General features: G+C 44.5%; 1 protein-coding gene and 1 long non-coding RNA gene across 2 annotated transcripts in view; one reads left to right on the forward strand and one right to left on the reverse strand.

Annotated features, from left to right (window-relative positions):
* Positions 1–889: 889 nt before the first annotated feature.
* LOC108232287 (protein SOGA3) overlaps positions 890–11,730 on the forward strand; it is an 11,490-nt gene continuing 649 nt past the window's right edge. Inside the window, exons 1-11 of the mRNA XM_017409960.3 lie at positions 890–1,021; positions 1,848–2,702; positions 3,343–3,567; positions 3,674–3,832; positions 4,447–4,518; positions 4,725–5,044; positions 5,600–5,759; positions 6,049–6,118; positions 6,221–6,761; positions 6,844–6,973; positions 7,095–7,414. Of these exons, the coding sequence (XP_017265449.2) occupies positions 1,965–2,702; positions 3,343–3,567; positions 3,674–3,832; positions 4,447–4,518; positions 4,725–5,044; positions 5,600–5,759; positions 6,049–6,118; positions 6,221–6,761; positions 6,844–6,973; positions 7,095–7,205 (2,526 nt within the window). The 5' untranslated portion in view covers positions 890–1,021; positions 1,848–1,964 and the 3' untranslated portion in view covers positions 7,206–7,414. The remainder of the gene's footprint in view (positions 1,022–1,847; positions 2,703–3,342; positions 3,568–3,673; positions 3,833–4,446; positions 4,519–4,724; positions 5,045–5,599; positions 5,760–6,048; positions 6,119–6,220; positions 6,762–6,843; positions 6,974–7,094; positions 7,415–11,730) is intronic.
* On the reverse strand, positions 5,038–11,723 carry LOC119617768. The gene is made up of 3 exons (XR_005234173.1): positions 11,583–11,723; positions 10,077–10,167; positions 5,038–5,709 (listed from the first exon to the last, which is right to left on the reverse strand). It is a non-coding gene; the product is annotated as an uncharacterized LOC119617768 (long non-coding RNA).

Below are 11,730 nucleotides of genomic sequence, written 5' to 3' on the forward strand. Positions count from 1 at the left end.
GCAGCTAGCTGTAGCACTTTTGGTGCCGGGGGACTTGGCTGGAGTATCATATCTGCCATAATAGTCATATAATGAGAAACTGACAGTCATGTAAAGGTTTATAAAATACTGTTCATTTGGTCTAGCTGTTAGCTTGTCAGTCTGATCAGAACGAATCTATAGACCAGGGGTGGGCAACCCTGGTCCTTGAGGGCCACTATCCTGTAGGTTTTACTTGTTACTCTGCTCCAACACACCTGATTTGAACCAATGGGTGATTAACAGGCTTCTGCAGAACATGAAGCGGTCACTTAACCACTGAATCAGGTGTGTTGGAGCAGAGAAACAGTAAAACATGCAGGATAGTGGCCCTCGAGGACCAGGATTGCCTACCCCTGCTATAGACTATCTACAACAGGTAAGACATTAATTGTTTATGACCTCTCCACAAAACCTCTTTTGCATACTAGCATAAGTTGCCTTAAAATACTGAAAGTAACCTAAAGATCTTCAGGCAGATGAAAAACAAAACAAAAAACAATTCAGTAAATAAAAAACTGTAGAAATAACCTTTTTTTTAAAGTGGTTTAAATAAAGCTTTTAATGTCTTATTAGATAAAGTCACAAGATGTGATGCCAGTGTGTTTGACAAGCATAACATATGGGATAGAGTTGTACTTTAATTTTACCTTTGAATAATAAAAGCCAGAGAAAAAGGCAGGCAGTTATACTTTCAGCAAATTATGTGAATTTTGAAATTCTTGAAGGTCAGGACACATCCCCACAGGGCGATGTAGGAGCAAATGAGTGTTTCCGTCCAATCGGTGTCCAGGCCGGGACAGACAGGAGGGACAGCAGGACCGGCTCCTGTCCTCCTGTGTGCAGCTCCAGTCCAGGACCCTCCCAGCGATGATGTAATGTCATGAATATTGAAACAGGTTGGCTGACTGTCGGGAGGCGCTTCGAGTCAGCATCTCCTCTGCCCCCACATCACCACTACATCTCTCAGCATCCGACAAAAAAAACACGGGGGGAAAAAAAGGTAGGAAACAAAATTGTTGGACCATTATGTCAAGTGGAAATGTTTTTCCTCGGACAGTCGTGTTTTAGTTGAATTCGACAGCATGAATCAGTATGAAGGACGAACACTGACCGTGGTCCGTCTGAACGTGGGCTGATTTACTGTTGCTGCCTTCAGATGCTGTAGTAATTTAGAGAACTGTGCAAATAGTTTCTCCTTTCAATGTTTAGACTCAGTCAGTCACTGAATGGAAGATTATGTGACAGAAAAGGAAACGTCTGATTCTTGTTCTTTTCAAAGCCAAAACAACAACAAAATGAGTAAAATAGATTTTTTTTAAAAAAGATCTTTTTGTTCATGGTCTCATCTTCCATCCATTTGAGTACTGAGTCATCCGGTATGTGAGATATGGCGATGATGAAGATGATGGCTGACAGGAAGCAGCTCTAACCTACTCTTGCTAGTCTTGATGTGGCTGATCTTTGTGTAGAACCGATCTGGGATCAGATTGGGGGGCATCACCAGGGTTGTGTGTTTGTGTGTGTGTGTGTGTGTGTCTGCTTAATTGGCTGTCTGCCTGTTCGGGTCAGTGACATTACATCTTCCTCGCCTACTGTCCGCCCTGTGGATGCACGTGACGTAAATGTGCATTTGTCTAATTACCCGAGCTGCAGCTGGTCTCACACAGATCCCCGTCTGATCTGGAAGGGGTCTGAATGTCTGACTGCATAACTACTGGTGGTCTCATCACCCACCTGCTGACAGGAGCACAAACCTGTGGGTGTTTCTTTGTGAGATGCACGAGACAAACCTTCCCCTTTTTCTATGTTCTGTTTCCCCTATATAGGCAACATCTTCAACCTGTGGAGCGAACTTTTTTATTTTTATTTTTTTCTTGTTGTTGTTGCTTCCCTGCTGACGAAAGGGATGGATGTTTGTGAGGATGAGCTGATCCTCTGACACCATGATGAACCCAGCTTCAGCCGACTCGTCTCGGCAGTCAGACAATAGCGGCAGCCGCAAGCAGCAGCAGCAGCGATCCTCGTCCCCGGCAGGTCTCAAAGAAACAGGAGCTAAAGCTGCTCAGAAGGGCAGCAGTTCCGCTAAAACTAAGCCAGCATCAGGAGGAGGAGGAGGAGGAGGAGGGAGAAGCAGCCGAGGTCATTCTCCTGTTTCCACAGGCAGGGAGCGGCAGGGCGGCAGAGGCGCGGCTGCTGTCCAGCCCGCTGGTGCTGAAAGCCCGCCGCTGAGCAGGGCCGCGGCCGCCCCGCAGCCTCCGGACGACTCCCCGCGCCCCGTCGCCGCGGACGCCTCCTCCTCGTCGCCCTCCAGAGCCGACCCGAGCCGCGTCGTCTCCGACCAGCCGTGCGCCTCCAAATCCCCGAAACTGAGGAGCAAAAAACCGAGAAGGGAGGAGGAGCAGCAGCAGCAGGCCGCCGCCAGCAAAAAGAGCTCCAGAAGCACGGTGGGCTGCGGGCCCGGCTTCTGGAAGGAGGGATGCCTACAGACAGAGCTCATCCAGTTCCACCTGAATAAGAGCCTCGGGAAGAAAGGGACCAAGATGCAGGCCAAGTCCGCGTCCCCACCGGCGTCCGAGCCGGAGCTGTCCCCTGAGCCCGACAGTCCACAGAGGGCTCCACACCCGGACCACAAGCTGCAGGAGGAGATCGAGAGGCTGGAGGACGAAAACGATGACCTGAAGGTAAATCCTAGTTGAAAACATGTGGTCCGCCATAATCACCTGCACGAGACGCACCTGTTGTGTCTGCGCTCAGGCTGCAGCACAGCTGTGGAAGCTTAGGGCTGTTTTTCCTCAAGGTATAGATGCTTGATTTCATGAAAGGCCTAGCATTCCTTCGTGGAGTGCATATCGCCCGCCGACTTCCATGCCAAAGATTTAAACTAAAATCTTATGCTGAGAAGAAACAGAGGTCCAGGCGTTTTGATCCAACCTTATAAATGATATGATCTCGTGCCATATTATGAGATCTCGCGAGATGTGATGGAGCTCAGAGTATGTTGAGAATGACTCTCAACTACTACCACATCAAATTTGAGTTCAATATCTATCAAACTGACCGAGATATAGTCATTATTTGTTGGACAGTTTTGGTTAGCTGTGATGGCCATCTTCAATCAGGTTATACATGTACATCCAGTGATTATTTCATGAAAGTTTCATTAAAGTTTGTTGCTAATGCTACAGACAAACATACACACACACACACACACACACACACATATACATGTGCATATACACAAAGAGACAGGTGCAAAAACATTATCGCCTCTCCCCATCAACTGTAGGCAATACTTATCTGGTGCACTTTCTTTATGGCCAGACTGAAATTGAGGAGATGCGGGCAGAGATGGACGAGATGCGGGACACTTTCTATGAAGAGGACGCCTGTCAGCTGCAGGACATGCGCAGAGAGCTGGAGAGAGCCAACAAGAACTGCCGGATCCTCCAGTACCGGCTAAAGAAAGCTGAGAGGAAGAGGCTCAGGTTCACTGAGAGCGGCCAGGTGGACGGAGAGCTACTGAGGAGTATGGAGCAAGACCTGAAGGTGAGTATCGGTCTGTAGGGCTCATTTTCTTTGCATAAATGATCCGAAAACTGAATGTTTGCCCTTTCTCTGTCTTCGTTTTGTTGTCCCTCGGCCCCTCGGTCAGGTGGCCAAGGATGTGTCAGTGCGCCTGCACCACGAGCTGGAGAACGTGGAGGAGAAGAGGACAAAGACTGAGGAGGAGAATGAGAAGCTGAGGCAGAAGCTGATAGAGGTGGAGGTCACCAAACAGGCCCTACAAAATGAACTTGACAAAGCAAAGGAGGTGAGAGACTTTGCACCATTTTTATCGGGCAGATGCAATGCATATTTACGCTTGACTGAAACTAATAAGTAGTGTCAGATGACATTTAAATGTGAAAAGTAAAGCAGCACTGAGTGAGCAGAAATGATGTCAGTCTCTGCAGCTGTGGGGACAGCCACAACAATCACAATATGCACAAGACTGCATGGAAATTTAAGCACTTGAATACATTTATTGTCATAATATATTCCATCGCTAACACAACAGACAAACAGGCACACACATACACAAGCAAGCAAAAGCATTAAATATTAATAATTTTAAAAAGAAATAAGTAAATGAATCTGAAGCTGTAAACAGACGTTTTCTATTTTCTGTCAGTGAAGAAACTCTGACCGCACAACAGTAACAAAAGATTTGTGCCTTGAAGTCAGTCTAATTTTTTTTCTTTTGGTTGTTGTTGCTGAGCAACATTATTGGATTTTAAATGTTCTCAAGAGAAATACTGTAAGCTGTAAGTAGAATTTGCTGTTTTTCTGTAACTGAACCTGGAGCTTCATGCAGTAAATTTGGTTGATATCACTTCCTTAAAAACAGTGAGTAGAGAATGACGATGATGTTTATGTTTTACGCAGCTCTCACTAAAAAGAAAAGGAAGTAAGGAAGGACAGAAACCAGAGAAAAAGATACCACAAACGCCAGTCGAGGTAAGTCAGTGGTTAAGATATTTGACTATAAATCTTGATGTGTTTAGTAGACATAACTGACATAACATTCAAATTAAAATAAAACATACGTAATTATAAATATGTGCAAAAGTAATGAAGCAGCAAGCTCAAGATGACCACATTAGAGATTACATAAGAAAGGAAAGGTATTTGCAAATCATAACAATCGCATCAATAATTAATAGGAGGAAAATGAGGATCTGAAGTGCCAGCTAGCCTTCATCAAGGAGGAAGCCATCTTAATGAGGAAGAAGATGGCAAAGATCGACAAGGAGAAGGATCGCTTGGAGCAGGAGCTGCAGAAGTACCGTTCCTTCTACGGTGACGTGGACAGCCCTCTGCCTAAAGGTGAGGCTGGAGGGCCTCCTACCACCCGGGAGTCTGAGCTGAAGCTCCGTCTGCGGCTGGTGGAGGAGGAGGCCAACATCTTGGGGAGGAAGATCGTGGAGCTGGAGGTGGAGAACAGGGGCCTGAAGGCTGAGCTGGATGACATGAGGGAGGACAGGTACGTTCATTTCCACTACAGACATTCAGGGGGAATTCTGAGGGACTGCTGAGAATTGCTGAAGAAGTTACAGCTGAGTTGTCAAAGCTAAAAGAAGCTGAACACTAGCTTAAAGTCATATGTACTAAAACACTAGCTAAGGTTTAGTTAGCAAAATGCTAACTCAAATTATCAAAAAGATAGCTAGAAGCTTAAGTATTAAAACAGCTGAAATTTAAAATGAGCAAAAGTGTAGTTAAAATTTAATAACTAAAAGTAGCATAAGAAAAAACAACAACATAAAGTTTAATATTTTGAAACATATAAAAGTCAAAAAGTCAAAGCACTCGTCTACTTAATGAACTGAACTATTTGATATTTGAATTGCTAAGGAGAGCAATTTATGCAGAAGTTGGGTTGGAAGGTTAGATTGCAAAAAAACAAAAACCAGAAAACCACTTGTGTGAACGCTGAATCAGCATTCACACAATTAGACCAGCAGCAACAAGTGGTATTTATGAAGAAGTGTCATATTTGGAGGATTGGATATCCAGTTGAGACGTGCTTTTCTTGTAGCCTGGCAGCAGCAGGAGTGGATAGCTCAAGCAGTGGAGGCCAGCAGAGCAGGGAGCAGGGGGAGGCCCTGTCTGAGCTGAGGCAGCAGCTGCAGCTGGTGGAGGACGAGGCTGAACTCCTCCGCAGAAATTTAGCAGACGTAGAAGAAGAAAACAAAAAGGTAAATTATGTGAATGAATGAATTCTACTGAGTTTGGCGATAGGTCTACTTGACCATTTTGTAGCTGTAACCAAAACTGTTTATTACTGTAATAGAGAATTTATAAAAAAAAAACACCTTTTAAAATTTTCCTATGCTACACTTCACTCCTTTTTTTAACAATAAGCTGTATATCTCACCTTTTCCATCTGCCAGTATTGGTGAAATCAGGGAAAACTTAAGCTTTTTTTTTAAAGCTTTTGCTATTTAAGCAACAATGTCTTATACAACAATTCTGTTTCATCTTTAGGTGACAACGGAGCTCAATAAACTCAAATACAAGGCTGGCTCCCATGAAGCTGGATCAAGACATGGAGGAGGTCGGTTTTTATTTCACTCATTGGTGCATCGGGTAAATAAATGCATCCCACAGAACCGCCAGAACTCCTCAGAAATTCAACCCTCTTTTCCCCAACCCTCAGGTGGAGGTGATCCTGCTAAAGTGGAGGCCCTCCAGGAGGAGCTGAAAGCGGCACGCCTGCAAATCAACGAACTGAGCGGCAAAGTCATGCAGCTCCAGTACGAGAACCGCGTGCTGCTCTCCAACATGCAGCGCTACGACCTGGCCTCCCACCTGGGCATCCGCGGCAGCCCTCGGGACAGTGACGCAGAGAGCGACGGGGGACGGGACGACGACACGCCCTCGGCCGCCTCCCCCCGCCTCCTCCCACCCCATCGCAAGCGCGAGGGCCCCATTGGTGGCGAGAGTGACTCGGACGAGGTGAGGAACATCCGCTGCCTCACCCCGACTCGCTCCCTTTACTCGCCCGTCGATAGTCGTTTTTTATCCAGAAGCCTGAGGGACCGGCAGCAGATGATAGACATCCGCATTGAGGCGGAGAGGCTGGGCCGGACCATCGACAGGCTTATCGCTGACACCAGCACTATCATCACAGAGGCACGAGTTTACGTCACCAATGGGGAGCTGTTCGCCCGGCTGGACGAGGACGAAGAAGGCGGCAGGTGATAAAGCTCAACAAATCATCACGGTCATGCAAGAGGGAAAGATTTCTTTTAGAGTCCAGTTTCTACTTCTGCTCCTCAGGATCAGAGAGCACGAGCTGCTGTATCGTATCAACGCTCAGATGAAGGCCTTCAGGAAGGAGCTGCAGAGCTTCATAGACCGGCTGGACGTCCCCAAGCAGGAGGATAAACAGGGAGAGGAGCCGCTGTCTGTAAGCTAATGCAACCACGTAGAAAGTCTCATTTTTGTGTTGATAAAATGCAGTTTTCTCATCCTAACTTCCTGTCGTTCTGTTCTTCATCCCCCCCTGCATCCATTCACGACCCATCAAGATGTTCCAGCCTATTATTTTGCTTATTCTCATCCTAGTTCTGTTTTCCTCGCTCTCATATGCCACCATTTTTAAACTTGTGTTTCTTTTTACCCTCTTCTTTGTTCTGTAATGCTCAGGTTCACATTATTCACGTTTTTATCCTCATTTTCAGGTTTTTTTTTCTTTTTAACATATTCATTCATTTCAGTTTTTGTTATGTTGAACACATTGCACAAGGTCACTCAAGGTACAAGACTAATTCACTTTCCGAGTCTGACTCGAACCATTCATCTGCTGGGAGGCTTTCAACATTTATCGGATGCGACGGTGGGCTGGTAGGTAAGTGTTCATTCAGAGCTCCGGACACGAGCAATGAGACTCTTTGTAAATCCAATGCTGAAAGTGTTGCAGCTTTTAAAGCTGTTTACATTCATAACGCTCCCGCACCCTTACTTAGACACCTTTTCAGGCTTACAGGGACTAAGGTTGATTGATGTGGAATTGCTTAATTTTAATAATGCATTGAAAAAAACTTGAGCCTGTCATAAAGTGAGATGAGAAGACTGCAGGCCCAAAGGAGGCAGGGTCAGGCTCTCAGCATGACTTTTTGATAACAAAAGATGAAGAAAATGGCTAGACACATGAATGGAAGCAGATGATCTGATGGAAAACAAACTACGAGTAAACATACTGTGAGGAGAGGTGATTATTATCAATAGATGTGCTGATTACTAATGGGAGACAAGTGGTCTGTGAGAAGCTGGAAAGAAAACTATGTAGGGTATCATATAATGAAAATGAAGGCAGTTGAATAATAACCAAGAGCATAACTACATAACCAAAATACTAAAACTTACAATAATTCAAAGAAAACCAAACCAAGTGCTTCCAAAGTAACAAAAGATCATGAAGAAACTGTAACCGTGTCATCCACCATTAGTTCTGAGTTTTCCTAGTTCAAATCTTTTTGTCTATACACACTTCGTTTTCAGGTTAAGATTTTTAAAAAGAGCTATGAAACTAGAAGTTTAAAGGGTACAACATTTAATGAGAATATGTGTCAATAAACAAAGCTTGAGAGGTGCGATGCAAATGCTGCTGTTTGTGTTGTTTCAGCAGTTCATAATAACTCTGACACTCAAATAACGCCTGATATTAAACCTTCAAAAGGCTTCTGGGAAGTGCTGAGTCACTGAGTTGCGACATAAAACTAACAAATCATGTTACGGCCACTGGGCAAACAGAAGGGTCAAGATGAGAGTATGAAAACAGTGGCTGAAAAGGGGCTGCTGTCTTTGTCCATTTATTTCACTGACATTTTGAATTGTGGATCTCTTGTGATCGTCTTGCACCTCGAATATTTGGTCATTTTATGTCTCATGTTGGTTATTTTGTGTTAAGTATGAAGTGGGTTTACATAATTTCCTGCTGTTTTCGTTCCATTTTACAAGTTATATGTCTACTTTTATCTCTTCTGATGAGCACTTAGTGGCTTATTTGTAGTTATTACCTTGCTTTGTGTCACATTCTGTGACTCATCATTACTTTGCTGTCATTGTGCATCTTTGTAGTTGCATGTTTTAACTGCGCGTTTTTATTTTTGTTATATTTAAAGTTGATTGCTTTGCGTAACATTTTGGTTTGAATCTTGTCAACTCATGTCTTTTTATTTTATGAATATATGAAGTCAGCATTCACGCTATTGTTTTCAGTTTCTGCTGTATGTTTTATAGTGTGATATGACTTCTACACTTTTTGAATAATTTAACTTTATTTACAAAAAAAATCACCACAGTAATACATTCAGACCTGTTTAGCTCGTTCAAAAACATTGTTCTTTGAAATCTACTTCATCTTACTCACTCTGTTTTTGTCTTGTTCAACTCCTTTTAGCTACTGTCTGGTTAACTTTAGCTTTCAGCTACTGTTTTGCTAATTTTAATTATACTTTGCTAAATTTAGTTCTTAGCACTTGCTTTGCTTACAGTAGACTTTAGCTTTGGTTTTGGCTGGTTATACTTATAAAATGTATTGGTAATTTTACCTTATAGCTACCGTTTTGTTCATTTTTGCTACAGTTCTGTCTGTTTTAACTAAAACAATTCAGCTATGATTTTGATCATTTTAGTCAGGTTTTTGATAATTTTAACTTTATGCTACTGTTTTGCTCATTTTAGCTTTTTGCTACCCTATTGCTGGTTTTAGCTTTTAGCTACCATTTTGATGATTTTAGGTTCTGTTCTGTTCATTTAAACTTTAACAATTTAGTTTTGATTTTGCTAATTATAAATATGGTTTAGCTCATTTTAGTCACATTTTTGCTTATTTTAATACTTCAGTACACTCGCTTTGTTTATGTCTTGTTATTCTCCTTTTAGCTACTGTCTGGTTAATTTTAGCTTTGAGCTTCTGTCTTCTTAACTTTAACTTTCAGCTACTGTTTTGCTACTTTTAATTATAGTTTGCTACGTTTTGCTTAAGGATCACTTTAGCTATGGATTTGCTGATTCTGCCTATTACATGCGTTGCTGATTTTAGCTACAGTTCTGCCTGTTTTAACGTCAACAGTTCAGTTATAGTTTTTGCTAATTGCAGCTTTTATCTATGGTCCTGCTCATTTTAGTCACGCTGATTTTTTTGCTGATTTTAGCTGTTTGCCTTTGCACATGGTAATTTCAGCTTTTGGCTGCTGTTTTGCCTGTTTTAACTTTAACAATTTAGTTAAGGATTCAGTCTTCAGCAAATTTCAGATGAAGCACTCGCACTGCATTTTTTTTTTTTTCAGAAAAATGCAATTTCTTTAGTTAGTCAGAGTTTCTGTTTCCTCCTTGTGTGAGAAGTATTTCAGCAGAGGCTGGTTCTGTGCTCAGCTTTGATAAAGAAACATATTACCAACACTTGGGCTGTGGAAGGTTGTGCAACAGTCAGGCAGTGTAAAAATGGCTCTGGGTGGGGTCTGCAGAATCAGGAGAAAAATGTGCAGATGAGAGTTCTGACTGACCACCGGGACGGCGGGGGTGGAAACCGGGTCCACTTCTTTTCTTTCATCACCGGTGGGATGTTTCACGTCACGTTCGCTGTATCAGGGCCAGCTGCTGGAGGAAGAGGAGGAGAGACGGGCAGGGAGGAAGGGAGGGAGGCAGGGGGAAAGGGGAATTTTATTCCAGTTAATGAAAGCATCATTTCAGCTGTAGGCTGTCGCTCAGCAGTTGTTTTTAACTATGCAGCTGCATTCCAGTGCAGCCATGGTCCGGGCTGAAATGTGGGAGCTTTATTGTGGCTAACTCCGGGCGTGGACACTCACTGCAGCTCCCAGGATCACAGAGGACACGGTAAGAGTGGACGCTTCGCAGTTTCATGAAATATTAGACACAGAGTAGCTACTGGGCAGCTAAGTGGCTGCACTTAGGTTACATAAGCGGGCTTGTTTGGCGAGGAAAATCAACTAATTACAGTTTTCAGGGTCGTGTTCCATAGCTTGTTGCGATTGGGGAGATAAATAGATGTATCTGCTATAAAACTAAATGAAAACCCACCCTCTCCGCCTACCTCGTGATAGTCACCCCCATATGAAGATGGTAGTAGTCCTAAGGACAACAACAAATAATAGTTTTGTTTATAAAAACCTAAGACACCCGGGTCTCGCTTCACGAAAAGTGTGGATATTAAGTGTGACTCTCTCTGCTTTTGGCTCGTAATAACTAATTTGTTGTCTCTATAAAAAACACAGTTGTAGTTCGCAGTTAACTACTTAGCTTGCCGCGACGCGGTGCGTAAACGGGTTCGTTGCCATGGCGACAGCGCAAGGTGGCGACGTAAATTAGACGAGCGTTGATTAACGGGTCTTCCTCCGCAGCTTCCTCCCGCGCTGTAGGCGTCGTCCAGCTTTTAGGAAAATAGCACTCCTGGTTACAGAGGGGGGTAAAAATACTCCCGCTGCTCGTGATATTTTTGGGACCTTCTTCGGGAGTGTTTACTGGGTGTCAGACGCTCCCAGCCTGCTCTCTGGGTTGTCGCCCCCGAGCCGAAGCGCGGAAGGCGGGAGGAGATTCGTCCCGGGAGCTCGGCATGACAGACATGCGACAGAAAACCAGCGCAGGTGGACAGCGGAGAGGGAAGCTTTAAAAGACAAGGGGACTCTGGCGCCAAAGATGACGCATTAACTGGGTTGCTGGGAAGATATGGAGGAGAGGAAGGGGTCCGGTTCTGTCGCCTCTGTCGGCGCGGCGGTTAGTGTGACGGCTCCCCTGGGTGCTGCTGCCGGGTGGCCGGAGCGGGACGTGGCCGGGTTCGGATAACCGAAAAAAAACAAACACTTTGAGTTCATAAAGTTAACTGGACTTGGTCCAACTTTTTTGAACAGGAATGGCTGCCTATGGAACATAACTTTGGGGACCTTTTTTCCTCCCTCCAGTTAACTTGAGCGTTTTTGTCTACGAGATGTGGAGTGCGTTTATTAACGGCGCGGGGCTGCACGGCGCGGGCGGTGCAGGCGGGGGATACGTACCCTCGCAGGGGTGGGAGTTTGTGCCTCGCTCCAGGATCGACAGGGCTGACAGGGGCAGGGGTAAAACCCGCAGCCCGCTGAGGAGGATCTCCTCTCCACCCACGGTCTTCGGTCACCTCCAGGAGCCCCAGCTGGGCTCCTCGGCGGC

This window comes from Kryptolebias marmoratus, linkage group LG16 (genome assembly GCF_001649575.2).
Source record: "Kryptolebias marmoratus isolate JLee-2015 linkage group LG16, ASM164957v2, whole genome shotgun sequence".
In the NCBI taxonomy this organism is placed as follows: domain Eukaryota; kingdom Metazoa; phylum Chordata; class Actinopteri; order Cyprinodontiformes; family Rivulidae; genus Kryptolebias; species Kryptolebias marmoratus.